The 26067-nt window shown below is 43.5% G+C and overlaps 2 protein-coding genes across 3 annotated transcripts in view; one reads left to right on the top strand and one right to left on the bottom strand.

Moving 5' to 3' along the window:
* The window catches only part of LOC126334949 (wiskott-Aldrich syndrome protein family member 3), a 254690-nt gene extending 233186 nt beyond the window's left edge, over positions 1 to 21504 (bottom strand). The window contains exon 1 of one of the 2 annotated variants that reach the window (XM_049997692.1): positions 21233 to 21504. The gene's annotated coding sequence lies outside the window, so the exon portion shown is untranslated. Of the gene's footprint in view, positions 1 to 21227 lie in introns of both variants that reach the window. The other variant, XM_049997693.1, reaches the window with a different exon arrangement.
* LOC126334950 (mitochondrial-processing peptidase subunit beta) lies at positions 21480 to 24282 on the top strand. The gene is made up of 2 exons (XM_049997696.1): positions 21480 to 23268; positions 24096 to 24282. Exon 1 carries the CDS (start codon positions 21826 to 21828, stop codon positions 23251 to 23253), a length of 1428 nt encoding a protein of 475 aa, XP_049853653.1. The 5' UTR covers positions 21480 to 21825; the 3' UTR covers positions 23254 to 23268; positions 24096 to 24282.
* Positions 24283 to 26067: the final 1785 nt, after the last annotated feature.

The following is a 26067-nucleotide window of genomic DNA, read 5'->3' as shown; positions in this document are numbered from 1 at the left end:
GATGATTTTCCATGCCTACAGAGGAGGTGAAGGCATAGCCCACACGATCAGCAGATTTAGAGCCATCAGTGTAAAAAACAACAGCATCCCGAAACTCAGATAAAATGCGGCGGAAAAAACAACGGAACACCATCGGGGGAACGGAATCTTTCGGACCTCGGCAGAGATCCATCCGAACTCGGGGCCGAGGAACTAACCAAGGAGGTGTGTTGGGGAGGGAACGTGGGATACAGGAAAAGGAAGGAAGCTGAAAATCACGGCGAAGAGACGCTAGGCGGAGCCCAACCGGTAAACCCGCCCGAGGGCGGGAGTCAGGTGGGCGACTTCCTTGGGCAGGGAACAGGATAGAATAGGAAGGATGAGTGGGAGAGGAACGGACAGCGATTGCATACGAAACCAGAAGCTGGGAGCGCCGAACGGAAAGGGGGGGGATCCCAGCCTCAACCAGGAGACTATCTACAGGGCTAGTCGGGAAGGCACCGATGGCCAAACGGATACCACGATGGTGGACCGGATCCAAGAGGTGCAATGTAGAAGGGGCAGCTGAACCGTAAACTTGACAACCATAGTCCAAGCGAGACAACACTAAGGCCCGATAAAGGTGGAGGAGAGTGGAACGGTCAGCACCCCAAGAGGTGTGGGCAAGGAAGCGAAGGACGTTTAGTTTACGGAAACATCCTATCTTCAGGCGTCTGATATGAGGCAGCCAAGTGAGCTTGTTGTCGAAAAGAAGGCCAAGGAAACGAAACTGTGGGACCACAGGTAATCGTTGTGCATTGAGATAGAGCTCTGGATTGGGGTGGACTGTCACACGGCGACAAAAGTGGACCACTCGCGATTTTAAAGGAGAAAACTGAAATCCGTGTGAGATGGTCCATGCAGAGGCACGCCGTATAGCACCCTGGAGCTGACGCTCTGCAGCGGCCATCGAAGAGGAACTAACCCAAATGCAGAAATCATCCACATACAGAGCAGGAGTGACCAAAGGACCGACGGAGGCCACAAGTCCATCTATAGCAATGAGGAACAGAAGTACACTCAATACGGAACCCTGAGGGATGCCATTCTCCTGGGTTCGCGGAGAACTTAAAACTGTACCAACCCTAACCCTAAACGAACGATGAAACAAGAACTGGCGGATAAAAATCGGGAGTGGGCCCCGAAGACCCCACTCATGAAGTGTAAGTAAGATATGATGGCGCCAAGCCGTATCATAGGCCTTGCGAAGGTCGAAAAATACAGCAACCAAATGGCGGCGCTGGGAAAAGGCCTGCCGAACTGCGGATTCCAAGCGAAGTAAATGATCGATCGGAGACCGTCCCTCTCGGAAGCCACACTGGTAAGGGGACAACAGACGCCGAGATTCGAGGACCCAAGTGAGCCGACGGGCTACCATCCGTTCAAGTAACTTACAAACAACGTTCGTCAGACTAATTGGCCGATAGCTGTCGACGAACAGGGGGTTCTTACCGGGCTTAATGACGGGAACCACGATGCTATCCCTCCATTGAGAAGGGAAGTCACCCTGGAGCCAAATACGGTTAAATACCCGGAGAAGATGTCGCTGTTGTGGAGCACTGAGATGTTGAAGCAGTTGGTTATGAATGAAGTCTGGGCCAGGGGCCGTATCATGAGAAGAGGAGAGTGCGGAAAGAAGTTCCCATTCAGTAAAAGCGTCGTTGTATGATTCTGACTGGCTGGGGGTAAAACATAAGGCGGAAGCTTCGGCCCGCTGTTTCTGGGGAAGGAAAGCAGCCGGATAGGAGGCTGATGCCGACGCTGTTGCAAAATGGGTCGCAAGGTGTTCCGCGAGAATCAACGGGTCCGTGCAAAGGCCATCCGGGAGGTGAAGACCCGGGAGGGTAGACTGCCGATGGCAACCTTGGAGAGAGCGAAGTGTAGCCCATACCCGCGACAGAGGGACAGCAGAACCGAGGGAAGAAACAAAGCGTTCCCAACACATCCGTTTGCTCCGTTTGATTAAGTAACGGGCTTTTGCGCGAAGGCGTTTAAAGGTAATAAGATTGGCAACGGATGGATGCCTCTTAAGGTGTTGCAAAGCTCGACGGCGATCACGGATGGCAACGGCAATGTCCGAACTCCACCAAGGGACCTGCCGGCGGCGAAATGGTCCAGATGAGCGCGGGATAGCAAGGCTAGCAGCGTGAACAATCGCGTCAGACATGTCACGTATGACATCATCAATACCATCCGACAATGAGGGAGAAAAAACGACCTGTGCAGTATACAGAGGCCAATTGGCACGTTGGAAGGACCAACGAGGTGATCTGTCCATGGGGGAGCGGGAAGGGAGCGAGAGAATCAACGGGAAGTGGTCACTATCGCAAAGGTCGTCGTGCGGTGACCATTTTAGGGAAGGGAGGAGGGAGGGAGAAGAGAGAGAAAGATCAATGGCAGAAAAGCTACCATGACCGGCACTGAAATGGGTAGGGGAGCCATCGTTAAGAAGGCACAAGTCGTGGTCGGTAATAAACTGGTCAATGAGATGACCCCGACTAGATGGAAATGCACTGCCCCACAAGGGATGATGTGCATTAAAATCGCCAAGTATAAGGAAGGGAGGAGGAAGTTGCTGAAGGAGGGCACTTAAGGAGCCAGGTGTAGGAGTTCTGTCAGGAGGGAGATACAGATTGCAAATTGTGACTCCAGAGTCCAGGTGGATCCTAACAGCAACTGCTTCCAATGTAGTTTGGAGAGGAATCCACGTGCTGGCAATGTCCATTCGGACCAACGTGCAAACTCCGCCAGACGCCCGTAGGGGGCCGACCCGATTTCGACAGAAAGCACGGAAGCCACGGAGGGTTGGTGAGTGACCACCAGTAAAATGAGTTTCTTGTAGAACCACACAAGCCGCAGAGTAAAACGAAAGAAGGGATTGCAACTCCGGTAGGTGACGGTAATAGCCATTACAGTTCCATTGGATAGCCAAAGAACGATGAGTCAATTGGGGGGTGAACAGGCTAATGTCAGTCATGCTGGTGGGTCACCACCCGTCACCGACAAGGAGGGGGCGACATCCATGAATAACAGGTCAGAGTTAGGTTGTGAAGATGGGGACGAGACCTCTGGCGATACCAGAGACTCCTTGTCCCGGGACTTGTGCTTCTTCTTTCTTTCTGTTTGGGATCGTGGAGGGCTGTGCAACAAAATGGAGCCAGCCACAGCAAGATCGGGAACAGAAAGAGAGCGGGCGATCTGAGGGCCCGCAGACCGTGGTTCTCGTGGTGGCCGCGTGGCAGCAGACCTTTGGCCTGGAAGGTGCCGGGAAGGGGGATCCCGCGAGGGGCGCCCATGACCGGCAGACGCCGAAGAAGCAGGACACTTCTCCAGCCGGGGAGAGGAAGCGGTGCCCGGAGGGGATGGTGTGGGAACCGCAGGGGGAGGGGGGAGGAAAGGGGTTCGGGACTGGGGTAAGGAATGAGGAGGAGGGGGTGAAGATACTGCTGAAGCATAACTAGTTGTCAGGGTCACTGGATGAAGGCTTGTATACTTTTTACGGGCCTCGGTATAGGTGAGACGATCAAGAGTCTTATACTCCTGTATCTTTTTCTCTTTCTGATACACTGGGCAATCCAGTGACCGTGAAGAATGATTTCCACGACAATTTACGCACACAGGAGGGGGAACACAGGAACTTCCCTCATGGAACGGATGTCCACAGTCACCACAGAGGGGGGCCTGCGAACAGCGCGAAGACATGTGGCCAAAACGCAAACACTTGAAACATCGCATAGGTGGTGGGATGTATGGCTTCACGTCACACCGATAGACCATAATCTTGACCTTCTCAGGGAGGGTGTCCCCTTCAAAGGCCAAGATAAAGGCACCAGTGTCAACGCGGTTGTCCTTCGGACCCCTCTGAACCCGCCGAACAAAGTGAACACCCCGCCGGCTTAGATTGTCCCGAAGTTCCTCATCAGATTGAAGGAGGAGGTCTCTATGGAAAATTACACCTTGCACCATGTTCAAGGACTGGTGTGGGGTAATTGACACAGGAATCGTACCAAGATGGGTACAGGCACGAAGAGCTGCAGACTGGGTAGCTGAAGCGGTTTTAATCAACAGCGACCCAGACCGCATCTTGCTGATAGAGTCCACCTCGCCAAACTTGTCTTCGATGTGTTCAACAAAAAACATAGGTTTCGTATGAGTAAAAGTATCCCCATCAGTTCTGGCGCAAACCAGATAGCGAGGGAAAGGTTTCGCCCCCAGCCGACGAGCCTGGCCCTCCTCCCAGGGGGTAGCCACGGAAGGGAAGGCGGAAGGGGCAGAGGAAGCAGCACGTGAAGAATCTTTTCCAGTCAAAGAGACGGCCGGAGAACGGCCAGAGTTGTGGACTCTTATGCGTTTCATGAGCATAGTGTCCGCCCTGATACCACCCACTCCGATCAGGGGCTCTCCTCATGGGCGCCACCCAGCCACAGCAAGGGCCGTCTGGCACGGCGGCCATTGCTGAGAGTTCCGATGCTCCAGGACGACAAGCAACCACTCCTAGGCTTACATGAGGAGGTCACAGCTCAGGTATCAGACGTGTGATCCCTGTGTTTTCAGGGGGCTCAACCAAAAGGGTACATAGCGACCCCACCACACGGGCTGGCTACCGTGCTGGCTATGGACCCTAGCGTCAAACAACGACGTAAAGGAAACGATGGAATCAATGATGATGGCACACGCCGGAGACACTAGGTAAGGTGCTCTTCCCCAAATGGCTCACACTACGGAAGAAAATTTAGTGATGGAGGTCAAACCCCAGAGGGGACCAGAGAATACCAAAAGGATGAAGGAATTACAGAACAAGGCCGAATTGCAAGGTCAACAGAACCAGGAGAATAGCAGGGCCAACATAAGGAAGGACACCATAAGTAGGGACACCAAGAGAGGGAGAGGAGAGGTCGGAGGGAAGGATGAAGGACAGGAAAGGAGGGGAAGGGAAAGGAAATGCAGCCCGGAAAAAGAAGGAAGGCTGCAATAGCTCGGGGCCCCGTGCTCGCCACGCACGTACTCACGAAAGGACCGCGAGCCCCCTGGGGGGACAAACCTGGCTAGAGATGGTAATGCTTGATGGACACATCGCTCCTTGTAAGGCGCCCTTCCCCAATCGGCTCGCTCTTCGGAAAATTTAGAAGGATGGAGGTCAAACCCGTTAGGGGACCATCTCACAAGGCCAAAACGTTTGAGACTCCTTTTAGTCGCCTCTTACAACAGGCAGGAATACCGTGGGCCTATTCTTACCCCCGAACCCACAGGGGGCTCTCACTAGGGGTAAGATATGTATTGCCTACAGTAAAATCAAAGAGACCTTTGGAGAAAAGAGAACCACTTGTATGAATATCAAGAGCTCAGAAGGAAACCCAGTTCTAAGCAAAGAAGGGAAAGCAGAAAGGTGGAAGGTGTATATAGAGGGCCTACACAAGGACGATGTACTCGAGGACAATATTATGGAAATGGAGGAGGATGTAGATGAAGAAGAAATGGGAGATACGATACTGCGTGAAAAGTTTGACAGAGCACTGAAAGACATGAGTCGAAACAAGGCCCCGGGAGTAGACATTCCATTAGAACTATTGACGGCCTTGGGAGAGCCAGTCCTGACAAAACTCTACCATCTGGTGAGCAAGATGTATGAGACAGGCGAAATACCCTCAGACTTCAAGAAGAATGTAATAATTCCAATCCCAAAGAAAGCAGGCGTTGACATGTGAAAATTACCGAACTATCAGTTTAATAAGTCACAGCTGCAAAATACTAACTCGAATTGTTTACAGACGAATGGAAAAACTGGCAGAAGCCGACCTCGGCGAAGATCAGTTTGGATTCTGCAGAAATGGAACACGTGAGGCAATACTGACCCTACGACTTATCCTAGAAAATAGATTAAGGAAAGGCAAATCTACGTTTCTAGCATTTGTAGACTTAGAGAAAGCTTTTGAAAATGTTGACTGGAATACTCTCTTTCAAATTCTGAAGGTGGCAGGGGTAAAATACAGGGAGCGAAAGGCTATTTACAATTTGTACAGAAACCAGATGGCAGTTATAAGAGTCGAGGGGCACGAAAGGGAAGCAGTGGTTAGGAAGGGAGTGAGACAAGGTTGTAGCCTCTCCCCGATGTTATCCAATCTGTATATTGAGCAAGCAGTAAAGGAAACAAAAGAAAAATTCGGAGTAGGTATTAAAATCCACGGAGAAGAAATAAAAACTTTGAGGTTTGCAGATGACATTGTAATTCTGTCAGAGACAGCAAAGGACTGGGAAGAGCAGCTGAGCGGAATGGACAGTGTCTTGAAAGGAGGGTATAAGATGAACATCAACAAAAGCAAAACGAGGATAATGGAATGTAGTCGAATTAAGTCGGGTGATGCTGAGGGAATTAGATTAGGAAATGAGACAAAGTAGTAGAGACAAAGTAGTAAAGGAGTTTTGCTATTTGGGGAGCAAAATAACTGATGGTGGTCGAAGTAGAGAGGATATAAAAGGTAGACTGGCAATGGAAAGGCAAGCTTTTCTGAAGGGAAATTTGTTAACATCGAGTAAGTGTCAGGGAGTCGTATCAAAGTATTTGTATGAAGTGTAGCTATGTGTGGAAGTGAAACATGGACGATAAATAGTTTGTACAAGAAGAGAATAGAAGCTTTCGAAATGTGGTGTTACAGAAGAATGCTGAAGATTAGATGGGTAGATCACATAACTGAGGAGGTATTGAATAGGATTGGGGAGATGAAAAGTTTGTGGCACAACTTTACTAGAAGAGGGGATCGGTTGGTAGGACATGTTCTGAGGCACCAAGGGATCAATTTAGCATTGGAGGGTAACGTGGAGGGTAAAAATCGTAGACGGAGACTAAGAGATGAATACACTAAGTAGATTCAAAAGGATGTAGGTTGCAGTAGGTACCGGTAGACGAAGAAGCTTGCACAGGATAGAGTAGCATGGAGAGCTGCATCAAACCAGTCTCAGGACTGAAGATAACAACACATGCTGCCGTATGGTTGCACTTTCGGTCGGAGGATAGCATTCACGTATAGCTGTTACGGCGCCTCCCATGACCACCAGCGGCCCCACATAAAGCCACCCCAAAATAGCAGGGAACCTCCACCTTACTGCACTCGCTGGACAGTGTGTGTAAGGCGTTCAGCCTGACAGGGTTGCCTCCACACACGTCCCCGACGATTGTCTTAAGTCATATGCGACACTCCGGTTTAAAGAACGTAAAGTCAATCCTGAGCGGTCCATTCGGTGTGTTGTTGGGCCCATCTGTACCGCACTGCATGGTGTCGTGGGTGCAAAGAAGGATCTTGCATGGACGTCGGGAGTGAAGTTGCGCACCATGCAGCCTGTTGCGCACCATGCAGCCTCTTGTGCACAGTTTGAGTCTTACCACGGCGTCCTGTGGCTGCACGAAAAGCATTATTCAACACGGTGGCGTTGCTGTCAGGGTTCCTCCGAGCCATAATCCGTAGGTAGCGGTCATCCACTGCAGTAGTTGCCCTTGGGCGGCCTGAGCGAGACATATCATCGACAGTTCCTGTCTAACTGTATCTCCTTATGTCAGAACAACATCGATTTGGTTCACTCCGAGATGCCTGGACACTTCCCTTGTTGAGAGCCCTTCCTGGCACAAATTAACAATGCGGATTTGATGGAACCGCGGTATTGAACGTCTAGGCCCATGGTTGATCTATAGACAATACGAACCGTGAACCTCCTTCCTTGTGGAATGACTAGAACTGATCGGCTGTCGGACCCCTCCGTCTAATATGCGCTGCTCATGCACGGTTTACACCTTTGGACGGGTTTAGTGACATCTCTGAACAGTCTAAGGGACTGTGTGAAACAATATCCACAGTCAACTTCTATCTTCATGAGTTCTGGGAACCGGGGTGTTGCAAAACTTTTTTTGATGTGTACTATTAATAAGTGTGAATGAATGCATCCCAAATTTCACGCACAGCAGCATCTCTCAGTTTTCCTTCGCTCATCTTTTGCCTGGGTACAGCCAAACAGCAAGGCAACAAGAATTCATTCACACTAAAATTGGCGCGATAGTTATCTCTACCTATACAGTCTGCAGGAAAACTGTAGGATCAAACCGAAACTGGTAGTGCCAAAGGGCAGATACACAACCGCGTCTCATGCATTTCATGAAGTACTGAACAGCTGGTGATAACATCCTTCAAAAACGTTTAATCTTTTGGAATGCGTCATACGTGCAAGAACAGATTCATTGAAGGATATATTATATTAGCTCTTTGAAACAAAATTAAAGTTCATATCTGTTTAGTGTTAAAAACATCAATTGCAGTTTTTCCGAACAACGTACACAACGCCATTTATTAACTATTCGGCGCAATGTCCTAAAACGTAACACTATGATTGATGTCTACACAATTATAACTTGGATATATAATCGGCTTCATAATTCATTATAAAGGCTACATTAGAAAAGTTCTTGCTTACACTGTTCATTGCACGTGAAAACGAAACAAGGTCTCACAATGATAACATTCGTTTTCGCACGCGTATTACACAACTAACTTTTGTTTATTTTACTTTTGCTTTATCGTTGTCGTAAAGGAGAAAAGTGACCTCGGTGAAGACATTTCAGTCAGAAGATGTGATAATGTTTACGTAAACAAACTGGTTTCCAATTTCGAAGTGAACGTAGAGAAAGGGCCACTGCAGACTGGGTCGTGGGAATTAGTTACCTAGTTGTCCGTAGAATTACATTCAGGAAGGATAAGGAATCCTCAGCACAGCACTGCGGGTTTCGAATTATGGTGATGCGGGAACGTCGAGCAATCGGTAACAAGTCGGTCTTGAATACCTGAAAGCGATACGGATTCAGGAACTCTGTCTCAAAAACTTTTTAGCATGTACATCACTGTAGATGGGCTAGAAGATGGTAGGCTCTGAGTGATTGATACGTCTGGAACGTAAGTGAACAAGTGGAGATCAGTCAAGATTTTACGTATCGACAGCAGCAACGTTACCGTATGTGAAATAAAGGTTTTTCTGACGAGAGTGATACATGCAGCCATTAACTGCCTCGCTAGAGGAGTTACAATGGCACGTGCCTTGACGCTACAGGAAACTAACGGAATCCAATACGACCACCGCAAAGACGAAATACAAAGCTGTTTGCCCAGAATACAAGATCGAGGTTTTATTCCAAAACTACTTTCCTCCACTTACAACTGTCTCGTAAAGTATTTTATCAAAGAGACAGGAAATGCGGGCTGAATACAAACTCATACAGAGGATGGGGGGGGGGGGGGGGGGGGAGGTAAACGAGCACGCCATTTCAAGGGAACAATCCCGGAGAATCGCTTTAACGATGTTTAGGGAGATCCGGGAAAAACTAAACCTTAATGGCCGGACGGGGATTTGCACAACTGTCCTCCCGAATACAATGTCTTACCACTGCGCCATCTCGGTCGGTTAAGTTAAATAGTCAGGCACTAAATCCATTAAGCAGCCTCGAGCAGTGTCGGGCCACAGTATTAATAATTATATTCGTAGGTATTCGAATAGCCTGGAACTTATAGTTCGTTTATACAGGAGCCATAATATGACGGTTTTTTGTTGCTAGGTGGGGTCACTTCAAAGATAGGGAGGTCAACTTTGTTTTTTTAAATGGGATATGTTATAGTTTCGTACTTATTTTCTGACAGCAGCTAACGAGACGTCTCCAATGACGTGTAACCGTAAGGTCTTTGAAGGTCAACGAAGGTCACAAAGGTGACATGAACGTCCATTTACAGGTGTTCAAATAGATGACCACTGGCATCAATGCAGTGTTGCAATCTTCCTATCATGGATTGAGTGGTATTCCTTATCACATCGGCACTTTACGAAGCGCATGCTCTGACAGTTCTCTCTTGCATATCTTCAGGGGTAGTTGGAAAGTCTTTACAATGTCTTTTACGAATCCCCTAAGAAAAAATCCAGAGGCGTCAAGTCTGCCGAACGAGCCGGCCACGATACATCTGCTCCGCGTCCAATCCAACGATTTGGGAATTGACTCTGCGACTCATTTCTAGCCATCAGAGAAAATTATGCCGGACACCCATCGTTTTGATACCACAGTCTGATCCTTGTTCCTAACGGTATTTCTTCCAAAAACAGACCTAATGTTTCTTGCAGGAATGTGGTACTTCCTACCATTAAGATTTACTTCGATGAAATCGGAGCCTATAATTCTGTCCTCCAGAATCCCCCACCATACATTCACCGACCACGGTTTTTGATGTGCAACTTGCCACAGCCAATATGGATTTTCAGCTGCCCAATAATGCATGTTATGCAAATTAACATTTCCATGGTTCGTGAATGTAGCCTCGTCAGTAAATAAAATCAAATTAAATTAATAAATGTGTCATCCCTCAATCTGAAGTTGAGCCCATCGGCAGAATTCAATACGACGCATACAATCCGTACCAGTAAATTCTTCGTGGGGACAGATATGGTATGGATGCGATTTATGGCGATGTAGAACACTAGCAACACTGTTCTGGCTCATGCCAGATTTCCTTGCGATTTGACACAAACTAACAAGGATCTCTAACCACAGTGGCAGGAGTACGTATTTCTGTTTCCTCGTTAGGAACTTTCCTTTGCCGGTTATATTTCCTATTGGTTACAGATCCAGTTGTTAATTTACTATACACATTTAAATGTACGGCGTGTAGGGTGAGTACATCGAGACATTTTTCATCGTATAAGTCTCTGGCTCTCACTGAATTTCGTTGGCATTCACCGTAAATGAGAAGCATATCGACTTGTTCTTCGAAGGAATACATCATTCACATTCGCTTGATTCATCGACACTAGTCTTACCGTTCCTACTGGTGTTGTATTGTGAAACCGTCGAATGGTGTTTACACGTCAACGTCACGTTAGATGAATACGCCGTATTCGGCGAATATTTACTATTTGCACGATATACGAGAGAGAATAGTCACGGCATGTGCTTCGGTATGTGCCGAAGTGGTAAGGAATACCACTCACCACTGTATACAAAAGGTGTCCCATTGTAATCTATACCGGCCGATATCTCTGAAGCGCCATAATTCTGCAAAGAATCTAGTAAAAGTCTTAAGGTTTGAGGGGAGGCATGGAATGGTTACCTCGAAACGACTTTGAACCCTACTTCGAGTTCAAACCAAGGTCAAGTTCCTATTTTTTATTCCATATTCGTATTCTACGCAAAAAATTAGTATTGTTTGTCGGGAACGCTTTTTCGAAAAACCAATAGTTTTTGCCAGGTGGCACTTCACTGTAACTTTCCCAGGTTACCAGCACAATCAGAGAAGAGAAGGGTGGAGCTCTGAGGGTAACTAATAAGCGCCATTGTCGGGAATTTGAAATCATGACCTGAGGTTCAGAGGAATTTTACCTTTCGAGATTCTGAAAATTTCTCGACTTTGCTCATTTAGAATGATTCTTGACTGGCGTGACTCTCATATCTCTCTTATGGACTTAGAAAAAGTGTGTGTTAAGGGATTAAGAAACGTTCCACCTCGTCGAACTCTGATGAATTTCGCCTCGTGATCTCAGACCAATCTCGTTTCGTAAGAATCTATTGAATTCCTGCGATGTGAAATTTTTCCAAATCCGTAAAACCAAAATTATTCTCAACACGAATTTTTGAAGTCCATAAGAAAAAGGATGTAGGTTGCAGTAGGTACTGGGAGATGAAGCAGCTTGCACAGGATAGAGTAGCATGGAGAGCTGCATCAAACCATTCTCAGGACTGAAGACAACAACAACAAGAAAAATTTATCTGAGCCACCTTGTCCCGCAATCGACTTTCGTTTCTGCCTTCTGTCCATATCTGGAAAGGATGGATTACCATGAGGTATTATTACGTCAATATTAATGTAAAGGTGCCCTCTTGAAAGACACTTCCGTTAGCCACCTAAGTAATTTTCTGAATGAACGCACTTGAATACTATGTTTTGGCTTCACGTTGTGGCGTAAACAACGACGAGCATGTGTCAACAAACTGATCGCGTACACTGAAATAAGTTGTCCTGCAACAAGCTTGCCGGGTGTTTCGTTGAAGGGAAAACCTAAGAAAACCAATGATGGTAAAAGTGATCAGTACAATTTATTTTTCCGAATCAAATCTGTCCGAAATGGCTTATTACACGCCGTTAGAAACAGTGAGAATTATTCAGCCGCGCAGAGATTGTATGTCGAAAGACATCCCGATGCAAGTCGTACCACTAAGGTTACAATTAGGTCTCTGTTAAGTCGGGCTGAAAGAGGGACCTTAAAAAGACAGAAACGGAAGACGTGCGCGAGAGAGGCGATTGCGCTGGAAGTTTGTGCTATCGTCGCTGAAGATCCACACCTTTCGACTCGCCAGTTTCAGCGAATGCATGGCATGCCCTGATCAACGGTATCGTGTTTTACGATACTTTAAATTCCACCCATATCACTTAAACATCATTCAAGCATTTGAGCCGGGGGATCCTGAGAGACGGCTGGCGTTTTGTCGATTGACCGATACGCAAATACGTCAACATCCCTTTTTCTTCGCGCGCACACAATCTTTACTGACGAGGCAAACTTCGACAACATGGGAGGAGTCAATCTCCATACACTACTGGGCGGAAGCAAATCCTCGCTAACAACGAAATCCAGAACACACAGGTCAATCAATGTCTGGACGGGCATAGTTGGAGGTTACGTGGTAGATCCAGTTTTTTATGGCAAAACGTCGAACGGCTTGCGCTATCTTCATATTCTCCAGAACCTGGTGTTTCCTTTGCCAGAAAATATCCGCCCACCCATACGAGCATGTATGTGGTTTCAATATGACGGCGCCCCCGCACATCAGGCCTCACCCGTCAAACGGTACGTTAATGCAACTTACCGGAATAGATGGATTGGTATCGGTAGTGCAGTTCGTGAATTCCCGCCAAGATCCCCAGACTTAACACGATTCGACTTCTTCTTATGGGGAGCTGTGAAGCAGAAGTTGTACTCCACTCCCCCGATGACGCCAGAAGATATGAGAGAAAGGATTGTGACGGCTTTCCATGTAATCACCCATCAGGCATTGACGTCGAGACCAGTTTCCGACAGTGCGTAAAAGCGCATTAGGCAAAATGGGCAGTTGATCGAGCATCTGAGATCCTAAATTTCCAGTGAGAACCATGTTAATCAGCCCTTTTCAGGCTAACGATGTCCGAAGTCTGCTGGGCAACCTCCACGTGGTGCACATTGGGTTCCGCTAATGCCGATGTTATTAGCTTCCAGGTTAATATGAATACTTTCAAGGCCATTTCAATTTCACGCAAACGTCACCAGTGGACAAAGTTCAGAAACCATAGAATATTTTCATTGACAATTTTTCCCGATCTCACTTCGTTCTCGAGATACTGGTAACCTGAGGAAGTTACAATTAAGTGCCCCTGGCGACAAACTATTGGTTTTTCGAGAACATGTTCCCTACAAACATTGTTTATTTTTTCACGTAGAATACGAATATAAAATAAAAAATAGGAGTTACCATTTGCAAAAATGAACTATCTTGGTTTGACCTTGGAATAGGGTTCAAGGTCATCTCGAGGTAACTGCTCCACGACCTCCTTCAACCCTTACAACTTTTGTAGAGACTTTTTTTTAGCAGGATTGTGCGCTCCACAGATATCGGCCCGTAGATTAAAATGGAACACCCTGTATATACATATACTGTCGGTGGGAATTTACCAAGCAATGTTTTATGGTTGAAGGCCTGATTATCTTTATATCTCTTGTATGTAACATACCGCAATAAACCAAGGTAAAACTAAAAATCGGCTTTCAGATTACCCTATTGCCATTTTAAGCAAGACAACGTGATATAATTGTAGGAGCACTGCGAGATCGGAGAATGAAAATAGATTAGTCACGCACGGCGATTTATGGGAACAGCGAATGTTGCAGCTGTTCGACTACAGTTCGCGCAAGTATCAACAAATGAGAAACATATCAAAGAAACGAGAAATAATAAAATTATTAATTCCAATCTTTTCCGCATTTGAGCTGTCACTAAGAAAATGTGTAACAAAGGCGTTATCAGAACAACAAAGAAATTTTATGCTTATTGATACTTTCACTCTCCTTCGAGTGTACACTGCAATAATTTTCAACAAGCACTGGGGGCATGAATATGCATCCTCGTTCCGGTACTGACAAGTCTAAGAGTTTAGTCTTACGAGTGGCATGTCTGGATGCTCAGCTGGCAACATAATTGCTTGCCAAGGCATGTTTTCATGCAGCTGCCTGAGATGGCAAACACTTTCAGTCAGAAAGCTTAAAAACCATAACTGTACAAACGCTGAAAACACGCTGCATAAACAATACCTAAATAAACACTGAAAACATACGCTGAATACAGCTAGTTATTCTTGGTGAGCTTTCGCTTGAGTAACGTAATGCTACGCTAAAACCCCGAAGTGTTACGGAATCATACTTCGTACAGTACACTACATCGACAAGAAAAATGTGACTGTTCGCGTTTGTAAGGAGCTATCTGCAATGGGGAATTGTGCGTAACTGTGTCCTTTTGCTGTGAAAACATTCAACTTCTTCGGTCAACACAGTGGCAATGGGCAGGCAGTTTACTATTGACGTGTTCAGGTGTTCTATCGGCAGGAAGTGGTGAAAGAAGTTGACACAAATTAGACAAAAATGAGTTGCGCGCTGATATGGAAGACTGTGATTAATGTAATGAGAACGCCAATCTTTCTCGTAAAAGATTTAGTGTTAACTATCAATTTACTACGTAGCAACACTATAACGTAACAGAGGTACTCACCAAACCACAAGCCGACAATATTTTTTTCTCAGTCTTTGATATAGACAAAAGTATCTACCAGTAAAACATACTTAGCGTAGGAAAAATTGTCTTCAGCTTGTTCGAGCTACGCTATTGGAGGCATATATCGCAGCCATGCAATTACCAATGCGGCCTACGAAGGGTACTGTGGATCGCATGTCAGGGTATGGCTACCCTTAAACTGGTTGAAAATTCATCCTGGGTAAATTTAATATATCTGCTGGGGCGTTACAAACCTGTTTGTAGTGGTAGCCATCCTGGCATGTAGTGTAGGTTCAGGCATTGTTGAAACATGTGTATCAGTCGCTTCAGTATTTCAGTACAAAAAATATCGGTGAAAAATCACCCGTGCTACCACTAGTGTGAATTTGTATCTGTATTTTTGAGTGTCGTCTTTTAGAGATTTCAGTGCTAGTTGGTGAAACTGAAGTACACGATTCTTTGCTGTCTTCAGTCCAGAGACTATCCTGTGCAAGCCTCTTCATATGCGAGTAACTACTGCCAGTCCCCCCCTCCCTCCCAACACTAAATTGGTGATCCCTTGATGCCTGAGAACATGTCCTACCTACAGATCCCTTCTAGTCAAGTTGTGCCACAAACTTCTCTTCTCCCCAATCCTATTCAACACCTTATTAGTTATGTGATCTACACATCCAATCTTCAGCATTCTTCTGTAGCACCACATTTCGAAAGCTTCTATTCTCTTCTTGTCTAACCTGTTTACCGTCCATGTTTCACTTCCATACATGGCTACACTCCATACAAATACTTCCAAGACAGACAGACACGATTCTTTATGGGAAGATGACTTACAAAAACTTGTTTTCGAGGTGGTTGTTGAAGACCAGCCGTTGGATGAAGAAGGTAGTGAGCAGTAAGACATCTGGGAAGATGATGATTGTCGAAGATGATATTGGAGCATGTGACACTGAAAGAGATTTTATTCCACAAAATATGGGGTGACAGTAGAAATGAAATTTAGGAATTGCAGAGACCAAAAAAAAATTGAACAGAAAATTCTTGTTTGAATTCCAGTGAGACAGCATTAATATTTCAAATAAGACTGTCCTATGGTAAAAATGCTGAAACTCACCAAAAGCATCCCGAGAGGCAAAAGATTACAAGGAATATATGTATAACAGCTATGCTATTTCCACAGGGTCCTGCTCGCAAGCTTTGGAGTGCTGAAGAACGTTGGCATCTCTTTGACGAAAATATGCTGAATGATATTGTTCTTCACACCAACCAAGAAATGGCTTTACAAAGAGGATTCTTCCAAACAAAGATTTACTGGTGATTTTCTTTGCAGACACACCGTCTTTTAAAGGAATCTGTCATTTTTTTCCCCCTGCTAATGGTTTTGAAATTTCATCAATATTAACATCGCTTCGTGCTATTACACCTCTGGCCTCCCCAATGTTTAAACTATGTCAACGAAAAATTCGAGCGCTGCTCAGCCTACGTGTGAGATTTATTCTATATATTGAGACCATTGCAGGTCCTGTTAGCCTTCCTTCGGGCACACCTGACGTTACTTTCGTTATCCGTTGTGTATTCACCGTCCAACGAAGCTTAATGAATATCAGTCTATAAGCCATCAAAACCACTCTCATTCGTGGAGACACTTATGATAGTTTCTTGTTTAGAAGACGACAGTGTCCAATGACTTTCGGTAATCTAGAAATACTGACTACCTGTTCGACTGCATCGTTGTAAAGGCTGCCCAAGAACAGTTGCAGCAAAATTTGAGGGTTGCAGAGGTGTCTTGAACAAATCGAATATAGGAACGTCATCCAACAAAGCTACAGAGCGTCGAAGTTATAGGCGCCGGCGCCTGCCGCTATGCCACCCTTCGGCACCACAGATAGAACCGTAACAGAATTGTACATAAGAAAAAGAAATACGCAATGAGCCGAATGAAACAGCACTTATTCAAAGACAATTACAAAAATCACCACTATTTACGACGCTAGCAAATTACGAGTGTGTGTTACCAGGGACAGCAACGCATGCTGTGAAACATGCTCCCATGCTGGCCAGAAGGTAGGTAAGGAATTCTTGTGGTAGAGCGTTCCATACCCTCCCGCCAACGCGGTTGATAACTGCTGGTTGATCATTGGTCCATTTGGAAGTGCTGCAATACGTCGCCCAACGCAAGCCACATGTGCTATGTAGGATTTATGTCCGTGGAACGTGTAGGCCAGTCCATTTGGCGCATATCCCCAAAGCAGCTTCCCTTGCACAAAATTGTTTGCCGTCGCGCACTGCCATCCATAAAAATGTCGGCGGGGCCTAATGCACGAAAAGACGCACATGGGGAGGGACACAATAACGTTGACCAGTGAGTGTACCTTGTGGAACTTATGCCTTCCCACACCGTAACACCTGCAACACCAAAGCGATCATGTTCGACAATGCCGGACGTACCTTTACATTGCGAGATGTAGGAACACGTAATGCACCCTGGAACATTGTCGAAATTGATTTTTGGTGGTCTACATGTTATGGTGTGGGGAGGCATAGTGCTGCAGGAGCGTACTGACCTGTAAATCCTTGAACATGATACATTCACCGGTCAACGTTATTGGTGACACTTCTTCCGAATGTGCTTCTTTTCAGGTGTGCATTGGTCCCTGACTTCATTTTTATGGTTGACACTACGTGATCGCATTTAACTGCGCAGGTGAAGGAGCTACTGGAACGATAGGCTATTCGGCGATGGAGTGGCCTGCCGTTCCTTCGACTTAGCATCCCACCGAGCACGTTTGGGTGACTTGCTGCAGCACTTCCACATGCATTAACGACCATCAACCGTGCTGTCGGGAGGAAATGAACGCCCTACAGAACTCTTTACCGACTGTGGTGATCGCACAAACCCTATAAGAACTATGTCCAGTCTTTTGTAATGTCCAGGCAATCATAAATCGCGGTGACTTCGATGTAATTGTCTATGAATTTTAAAAAAAGCCAATTATGTTCGTCTCACTGCGTTTTCTTTCAGTTATCCTCTGCACAACCTTGTCGCAGTTCTTTTGTATGGTCCAAGTTTCATCGAGTTTTCTTTCTCGGCAGTGGCATCCCGCGAAAGTAGCTTTCATCCATAAGTCTTGCACGTTAATAAAATCTAGCAGTATTTCACTCTTGTCATTTGTTAGCTTTGAGTACTCTAAACCGGAGATATTTATTCCAATATTTGTCTTTGTTTGCGCTGCGGTCAGTTATTGGTGTGGTTGTGTCCGCAAGAATGGATGCTCATGGAAACTCTGTGCCGGAAACAGCCCACCCCTTTGGAAAAACAGGTCATGGACGTAAGACATTAACGATCTCAAACTACGGACGAATCAGCAGTCACGTAGTCTTACTCCATATGACAGCAGAGTGTGGGAAATTTAACGCCAGTCACTGACGCACAATCTTCACCCAGAAGCTGAAAAATGTCTGTCATCCAATATCAGTCCATCTATGCTCTTTAGGAATGGTCCTAAAATCACTGAAAATTTTCGTGATTCCCAAACTTCTTAACCTACAAATGAAACGCGCGAATTGTAAAATTCTTCCACATCTACAGCTCAGATTAGATAGGATGTTAGCAACGTTGGTTGACGAGACACACTTCCTGGAATGTATGCTGTAAATACCTGCCTAGTTCTTCTCTGAGGCATATGAGCAAAGGCGTTGCTCATCCATGTGAAACAGTTTTATAGCAGTTGGCAGCAGAGGCCCGCTACTCTGAAAATCGCGTAGGTGTTCTAGCAAGTCTTGGCGCGTTCGAATACTGGTATGTTAACGGAAAATATTCCTTTCAATAGTACGTACTTTGCTATTACAGTCTTAGAATGTGCATCGAGCGTCAAGGGTAAGAAGTGTGGGCCTCGTCTTTCGTACGTTGTGCTCCAGTTCTGCTTGTGCCCTCAAGAGATGGAACGATTAACTACGTCGTCTTGGGAAAATAAGGCAGTTTCCGCAGCATTGGAAAATTTAAGTATGAACAGAACAGACTAACAGTCAGCCTAACACAGCGGTCTTGGTGTCGTGGTCTGAAATTTCGTAAACTACATCCTTAAATAGTGATAACACTTGTCATGTTTCCTGTTTGTGAAGTGTCAGTCAATTCACTTGTCTGTTGCTTTTGTTTTCGAATGTGAAACGGAAGAAAGGAACATGATTGGGGGGGGGGGGGGGGTCAAGATGCTAAGGGATTAATTTTGATCAAAACAAATGACTCACTGAACGGTAAGGGATCAAATCCCGGAATCTTTTCTTTGAAGAGACTACACTTCCATATCCTTGTAGGGTGTGCTTTGTCATATACATACATTTTCCTTTATACAATTTTCTTTCCATTTTGATGCAATTATATTTTTCGTAATACATCTAATAACGTAGCCAAAATGTTCCACTGACAAACCAAAATGATTAAACAACATGCCTTTGGAGTGTATCGTGAGGCATGCCGAAACCCTCTACGTACTGGCACTCGATATAATTCAGATAGAGTAGAGTAAATCGTAGAGGGATAAAGGGTATCGTGTCAGGAAGAAACAGGCCTTGATGAGAATTTCCCGTTTCTCTAAATCATTTGATGTTAATGACTATATGGTACCCTAAAATAACCACAGTATCCTCTTCTTACGCTTCGGCGATTCACTTTCTGAGAGACAAAACGTGGGTTACAGGAAGCCAAGGGTATTCATAAACAGGTATACTATCACAGTCTTGGCGTAACGACTGTCACGAGCACACACTGGAATCGACTGCAGAAAAAGCTGACATTTCTCGAAGAACATTATCCGCTGTCAGTACAAAAAACCACAATCAACATCTCAAAAACCACAAATCATTTGCCACAAATTAGAATTGCCCTATTGACGAGACACTAGTCTGCAACATAAGGTCACAATAATATTTGTTTAGATAAAAGCACCCATTACTGAGCTATAATGGGGCGTGCCTATGAAGCTTTGTCAAATTTAAGTGTGGTCTGCTGATACGTCACATCTCCCAAAGTTCGCGCAAGATTTATGTACGATATATCGGCTACACAGAATTCTCTGTAACACGAATGGTACTGTCATTAAGAAATATATAGCTCAGCTTATAAAAAAGTTTGCAGTGTTTGATACTACCCTTAGGTTTGACGTCTGTCAATCTTTATATTGGATTTGTTTATACAGATAACACTGCACTGACTGAAAGAAATGAATTACACACACCGAAGATGCGGAGTCAACCGCAAGTCAATTACAGCCATTTCACGACGTTAAAACATAAACAAGGATTTTATTTACTTTACAAAAGGCTTACACCAATTCTAGTACTACAAAACTCTCAGAAGCAGGCTTTATACTGCATAGCCTTAGAACATACAGGTCTTCCATTCCTGATTAATAATGACGAAGTAGTGCATGCGGGAAAGTAGTTTGAACATTTTACATAGCATCGAAGCCTTTCTGACATCCATGCTACCAAAACATTTCAGTCCCTTGCGTATTTCAGCTAGATAGGAAACCAAAAGATCAGTAGTGCATAGAGGAATGTGGTTTTAATATCAAAATTGTGTCTCCATGGCATATATACGCTTGCGAGTTTATGTTGACCCAGGGCATTATACAGTTTAGTTACATCCGTAATGACTAGCGTTTCATTTACAGCATGATCCTACCTCTAAGGTTCACATTACAGCTCAAAGATGTATTATTGACTGTTCTATACTGAATTAGTCTCGGCAAATGCTCCCCTTTGCCACGTTTCTAACTATAGAAACTTCAGAGTATTTTCACTATTAATTACACTACAGACAGCACATAATTTCTTCATGTTAGAGACTAAGTTTCTTTCAGGAAACTAATCTGTAGGTCTAGACAATACAAGTTTCTTGAAACTCTATTACACATCGCCTGATCAGCCACCTAACAAACATCCAAGCTGTAACACGTAAAAATAAACAATTTCAATGTCAACGAACTACGTGTTTGACAACGAACCCAGTTTCAGTAAAAGTGACAGGTTCACTGTGACGATAAAATGCAAGAATAAAAAAATAGCAACACGAACGATTCGTTCCGCACGGAAATCTCTTTCATGTTACTGAATTTATTTCCTGGTATTAGGCACAGAATGAGATTCTAATAGCGTACCATACTGCGAGTATTTCTCTCGTCTGAGGCAAACAGCTGAAAAGCTGATAACCTCATATCTATTAGTTATTGTAAACAGAAACTTCCTCACTGTAACTTGCTGCTTTATAAATTCCTAAGTCGCAAGTGACCCAGGTACACTACAATGCTTTATCAGTCTTTTAAATTTCGTATCATGCATCTATTGAACTCAGTAAGTGTCAAACATTGTTTTCTTAACTTACTGTACTCAGGACACATGCCTTACCATATGCACGGATAATAAATTCAGGTACCAGTCCATTCCTTGAAAACACTACTCCACGAACACTGACATCGCCCACAAGTTTACGAAAACCACATGAAATCAACACTCTTAACCACGTAAAATGGCGTTGTCTCACGAACTCTCAGACTTGATTGGCACCGCCTTCTGGATTTGCTGCGACAGCAAATTCTTTCAGCAGCCTTGCTTTGACACTGCTGAGAAATCAGAGTAGTATCTCTGAAATGCTGTTCATTCGCAATCTATGTAAAATTTCAACACAAGATTGCGTTTGGCATTTATTAGGCAATATAACCATACATTTTAAGGATTAAATTAACCAAATAAACAAATTTTCTGCACTATTTTGTTTGTTGCCGCCACTTATTATCACCTCAGAATATGTTTTAAATATATCAAGCCTGAATTATTGTAGTATGTGGAAAAACTTATATACATTTTTTAGAACTATGAAAAATGTGGTGGATGCTACGAAAACAAATATTGTATTGCCAACTTCTGAATCTTACGAGCGTGTATAAATAGCTTCTATGTGGATACTCTAATTACAAGGCAGTGAGTTCGACCTTCACAAAATGGCGACCCGTCTGCTAAGGTTGAGTGCTGTGCTACGGAACAAAAGCAATTTAACTGAAGTAAGCAAGAGATGGAGATCAACACTCGCTGCACCATCATTCGAGCAGGTAATAATAAATGGACCACCAACGCGGTGCACCACGTTGGACAACGGCTTCCGTGTTGCAACAGAAGATAGTGGTGGTTTAACCGCTACAGTCGGTTTGTGGATTGATGCGGGATCGCGTTATGAGACGGACAGTACGAATGGTGTAGCTCACTTTTTGGAGCATATGGCATTTAAAGGCACATCGAAAAGATCCCAGACGGATTTAGAACTTGAGATTGAGAATATGGGTGCCCACCTTAACGCATACACCTCCCGTGAACAAACTGTTTTTTACGCAAAGTGTCTAGCAGAGGATATTCCAAAATGTGTTGAAATACTTTCTGATATCATATTGAATTCCCGGCTGGGAGAACAAGAGATTGAGAGGGAGAGAGATGTTATTCTCCGTGAAATGCAAGAAGTGGAAACTAATTTGCAGGAAGTAGTGTTTGATCACCTACATGCAACAGCGTATCAGGGCACAGCACTGGGCAGAACAATTCTGGGTCCTACGAAAAACATCAAATCTATATCTCGCCAAGATTTATCAGACTTTATTAAAACCCACTACAAGCCCCCAAGGATGGTTATGGCTGGTGCAGGTGCAATAAAGCATGACGACTTAGTAAAATTGACGGAGAAAAATTTTAGTAGCCTTAGTGGCTCTTACAGTGACGAAATTCCCATTCCAACTCCATGCAGGTTTACTGGCTCGGAGATCCGTGTGAGGGATGATTCAATCCCACTTGCACATGTTGCAATTGCTGTAGAGGGTTGTGGATGGGCAGATTCAGACAACATTCCATTGATGGTCGCTAATACCTTAATTGGTGCATGGACAAGAACACAAGGAGCAGGAGTCAACAATTCATCACGCTTAGCAGCAGCTGCAGCACAAGATAACCTAGCACATACTTTCCAGTCATTTAACACTTGCTACAAAGACACAGGTCTTTGGGGCATTTATTTTGTGTGTGACCCACTGAAATGTGAAGATATGATGTACAATATTCAAACTGAATGGATGCGTATATGTACAGAAGTAACAGAGTCAGAGGTGGAACGTGCTCGTAACATGTTGAAGACAAATATGCTTTTACAGCTTGATGGGTCAACGCCTGTTTGTGAAGACATAGGAAGGCAGATGCTTTTCTATAACAGGAGGATCCCAACTCATGAATTGATTGCTAGAATTGAATCTGTAACAGCAAAAAATGTGAGAGATGTTGGTATGAAGTATATATATGATCATTGCCCAGCACTGGCTGCTGTTGGGCCAATTGAAAATCTCCCAGACTACAACAGAATCAGGTCATCAATGTACTGGCTGCGTGTGTAATTGCACATTGTAGAGGTAAGTTTTTCTTGTTCTGTGCTGAATAGCTACTTCAGTTAAATTCACTAGTTCCTGTTTACATGGTGCTAAATTAATTTTATTTTCACTTGATTTTTTTTTTTTATGAACATGGAAAAGTTAAACTGTAGAGACTTGAGAGATGCTGACTTATCAGGTGTACTATCACTGATAGCCATAATTCTACTTGTAGACTACCATTAGTTTTAAAAGAATTTTTGGCCCATCAGAGATTCTGATTGCTGTCTTGGTATTTAGAGTTGAAATGCATTTTGTATTGGCATACCATGCATATGACCAGAATAAATTCTCAAAATTGTGTACAGGGACTGTACAGAAAAGGACAACAAAATTATATGGGGGGGGAGGGGAGATGGCTGTAATTTTCTTACAAAGTTTTATTACATTGCTTGATAGAGATAATCTCAGCCTATTGTTGCTCATTCTGTAGAATTCAAGTAACAAACATGCAACTAGTTTGTACAGAAAGTAAAATATTGATGTGGTTTCTAATAGATCAATTAATGTTGAAATATTTTTTGTGAGTTATGAAGGTCATCGTTTGTGATTAAATCTGTCAGTTTAGTATTGTGCAGATAAAATGATTTGTGCAGAATATATTCCAGTAATAGTAGAAATAGAGAGAAAGAGCAGAAAATACTTTTTGTATTGGGTAATATGGCTACTTTACAATGATTGACTTGATCATGTAACTCTGAATTATGGTATCTGACATTGATTTATCAGCAAACTGAAGATCCTATACATATATTTTTTTAAAAAGTGCTGAAAAAGTACACATTTTCCATAATAAATTTATTTTTCAGGTACAGTGCAAATGGAAAGAGTGAGAATGGACCTGTAAATACGTAGCTAATTTATTTCAGAAGATCTACTCAAGTTATAGTAAATATCCTTAAGCATTGTAGCCAATGTCATTACTTGTCAGAAGACCATGACTTTTGTTCATTGTGATCAATTTATTAATGAAAATAAAATCTGTACATTATGTAAGTTGTGTGGTATTTCCCCCCCCCCCCCCCCCTTTTTTTTTTTTAAAGTCACCAGGTGCTATTTTGACAAAATGGCACCTCCCATGACTTTCATTGTTGATATATTGAGCTGTAGAGAGAATTTTGTAAAACAGAAATGCTAAAGATAGAAAACTTCAGTGAACTGGGTTCTGACATTTGAAAAACTAAAGAAATGGAAAAGCAGAGTAGTATTGCAGTCTTTCCATATTCCACCTTGGATGAAGCACAACTCTGAAATAAAGTAAGAAATACAAATAGATTAATTGAAAATGAGAAATTAGTTAATTAGGCTGAAAAGCAAACTCATTGTGAGGCTTTTAACTTATTCCTTTTTCTTATAGAAATTTAATAATAGGAAAACAAACATGGGTGTGTGTGAGATAAATAATATAAAATAAAAATTTCTGAATGCTTTCACTGTAATAGTAGAAATGGAAAATTTTTATTTTTGAAGCTGGTAACATTAGAACAAAAAATTGCAGTGTCTCAACTATTTTGTTACCATCCTTGGCTTGTATATATACACATTACAAAAATGAAAGTAATGCATTATGCTTTGGTGTGAACTGGTTTGTTGTTAAAGAAACATGCAACTTCAAGATTTACATGAATAGGCCTACCTTAATGTTGAATAACAATTATATTTTAATTTGCATAAAAATTTGCCTTTTACTTTTAAAATTCACAACCTCAAGTACCTCTGAAAAATTGGTGGTACACATATTCTGACTAACAATCTTAACCATGATGATGTGCATCCTTCCAAAGCTGCAAAAATCACATTTTGTTAGAAATTGATGCATGGAAACCATTTCACTAAGCTGTCCATAATGTGTGTATTATCATCTGAAACTAGTATAAATTTAAGAAAAAATTTAGCTGGCTGTTACAAACAAATTAACACTGCATAGGGTGAAACAAATATTATAACTGCAGCTGTCTCCATAACAGTTGTGCTTCTTTGTATGTCACATGAAAATAAGACTATTTTCTCTCACTTATAAGAATTTTGTAAGGCTACTTGGAACAGTGAGCTGCACTGTGTTCTCTCGAGTGCACATTTAAATGACAGCTTAGTTTGTGAGAAATCAATGCAATTGGGTTATTTTAAACAATTATATTTTTAGTTGTGATACATATGCCTTGCGACAAATATCCTTTCTCCAACACCAAAAGCAGTATTACGTCACCTGCACATCCTATGCAGTGTCTAGGTCGATCCTTGCTTGCATCATGAATATTACTCAAGATACATTTGTTTATCTGTTTGAAGTGTCTGTAATTATTACTACTTAATATTAAGTGCATTGACAGAATGGCCAACACTATTCCATATTTGTGTAGTATAGATTCAATGACTAGGATTAGTGATGGACATTTTACTATTGTTTGGATCAAATTCAACTCATAGGTTGTTTAAAGGATGTGGAGTTAGTGAGTGGTCATGTAGATTGAGGATCTCTGGTCAGTGAGACACGAAATAAAATGATATATCATCTGTGACCAAGCCATAGTGGTTAAACTCACTCAGAGTCTGACAGAATTGGGCAATATCCAAAACAACGAAGGTGTGCTTGGTGGAGTCATTGGTGTCCCTGTGTCACGGTACGGCTGTGAGACATGGGCTGTGAAAGCCAGTGACAAAAGCCGAACTGATGCCTTCACGATGTGATGTTGGCAGAAGATGTTACACGTATTATGGACAGAAAGATGAGCCAAATCTTCCATTATAGGAGAACCTCGCATCACAGGAAGTGTATCGTAT

The sequence above is a fragment of the Schistocerca gregaria genome, chromosome 2 (genome assembly GCF_023897955.1).
Source record: "Schistocerca gregaria isolate iqSchGreg1 chromosome 2, iqSchGreg1.2, whole genome shotgun sequence".
Classification (NCBI taxonomy): Eukaryota; Metazoa; Arthropoda; class Insecta; order Orthoptera; family Acrididae; genus Schistocerca; species Schistocerca gregaria.
This window is presented reverse-complemented; position numbering and strand designations above follow the sequence as displayed.

Excerpts from the sequence above, each read along its gene's own strand:
- LOC126334950 (XM_049997696.1), top strand. The coding sequence starts at position 21,826 with ATGGCGACCCGTCTGCTAAGGTTGAGTGCTGTGCTACGGAACAAAAGC.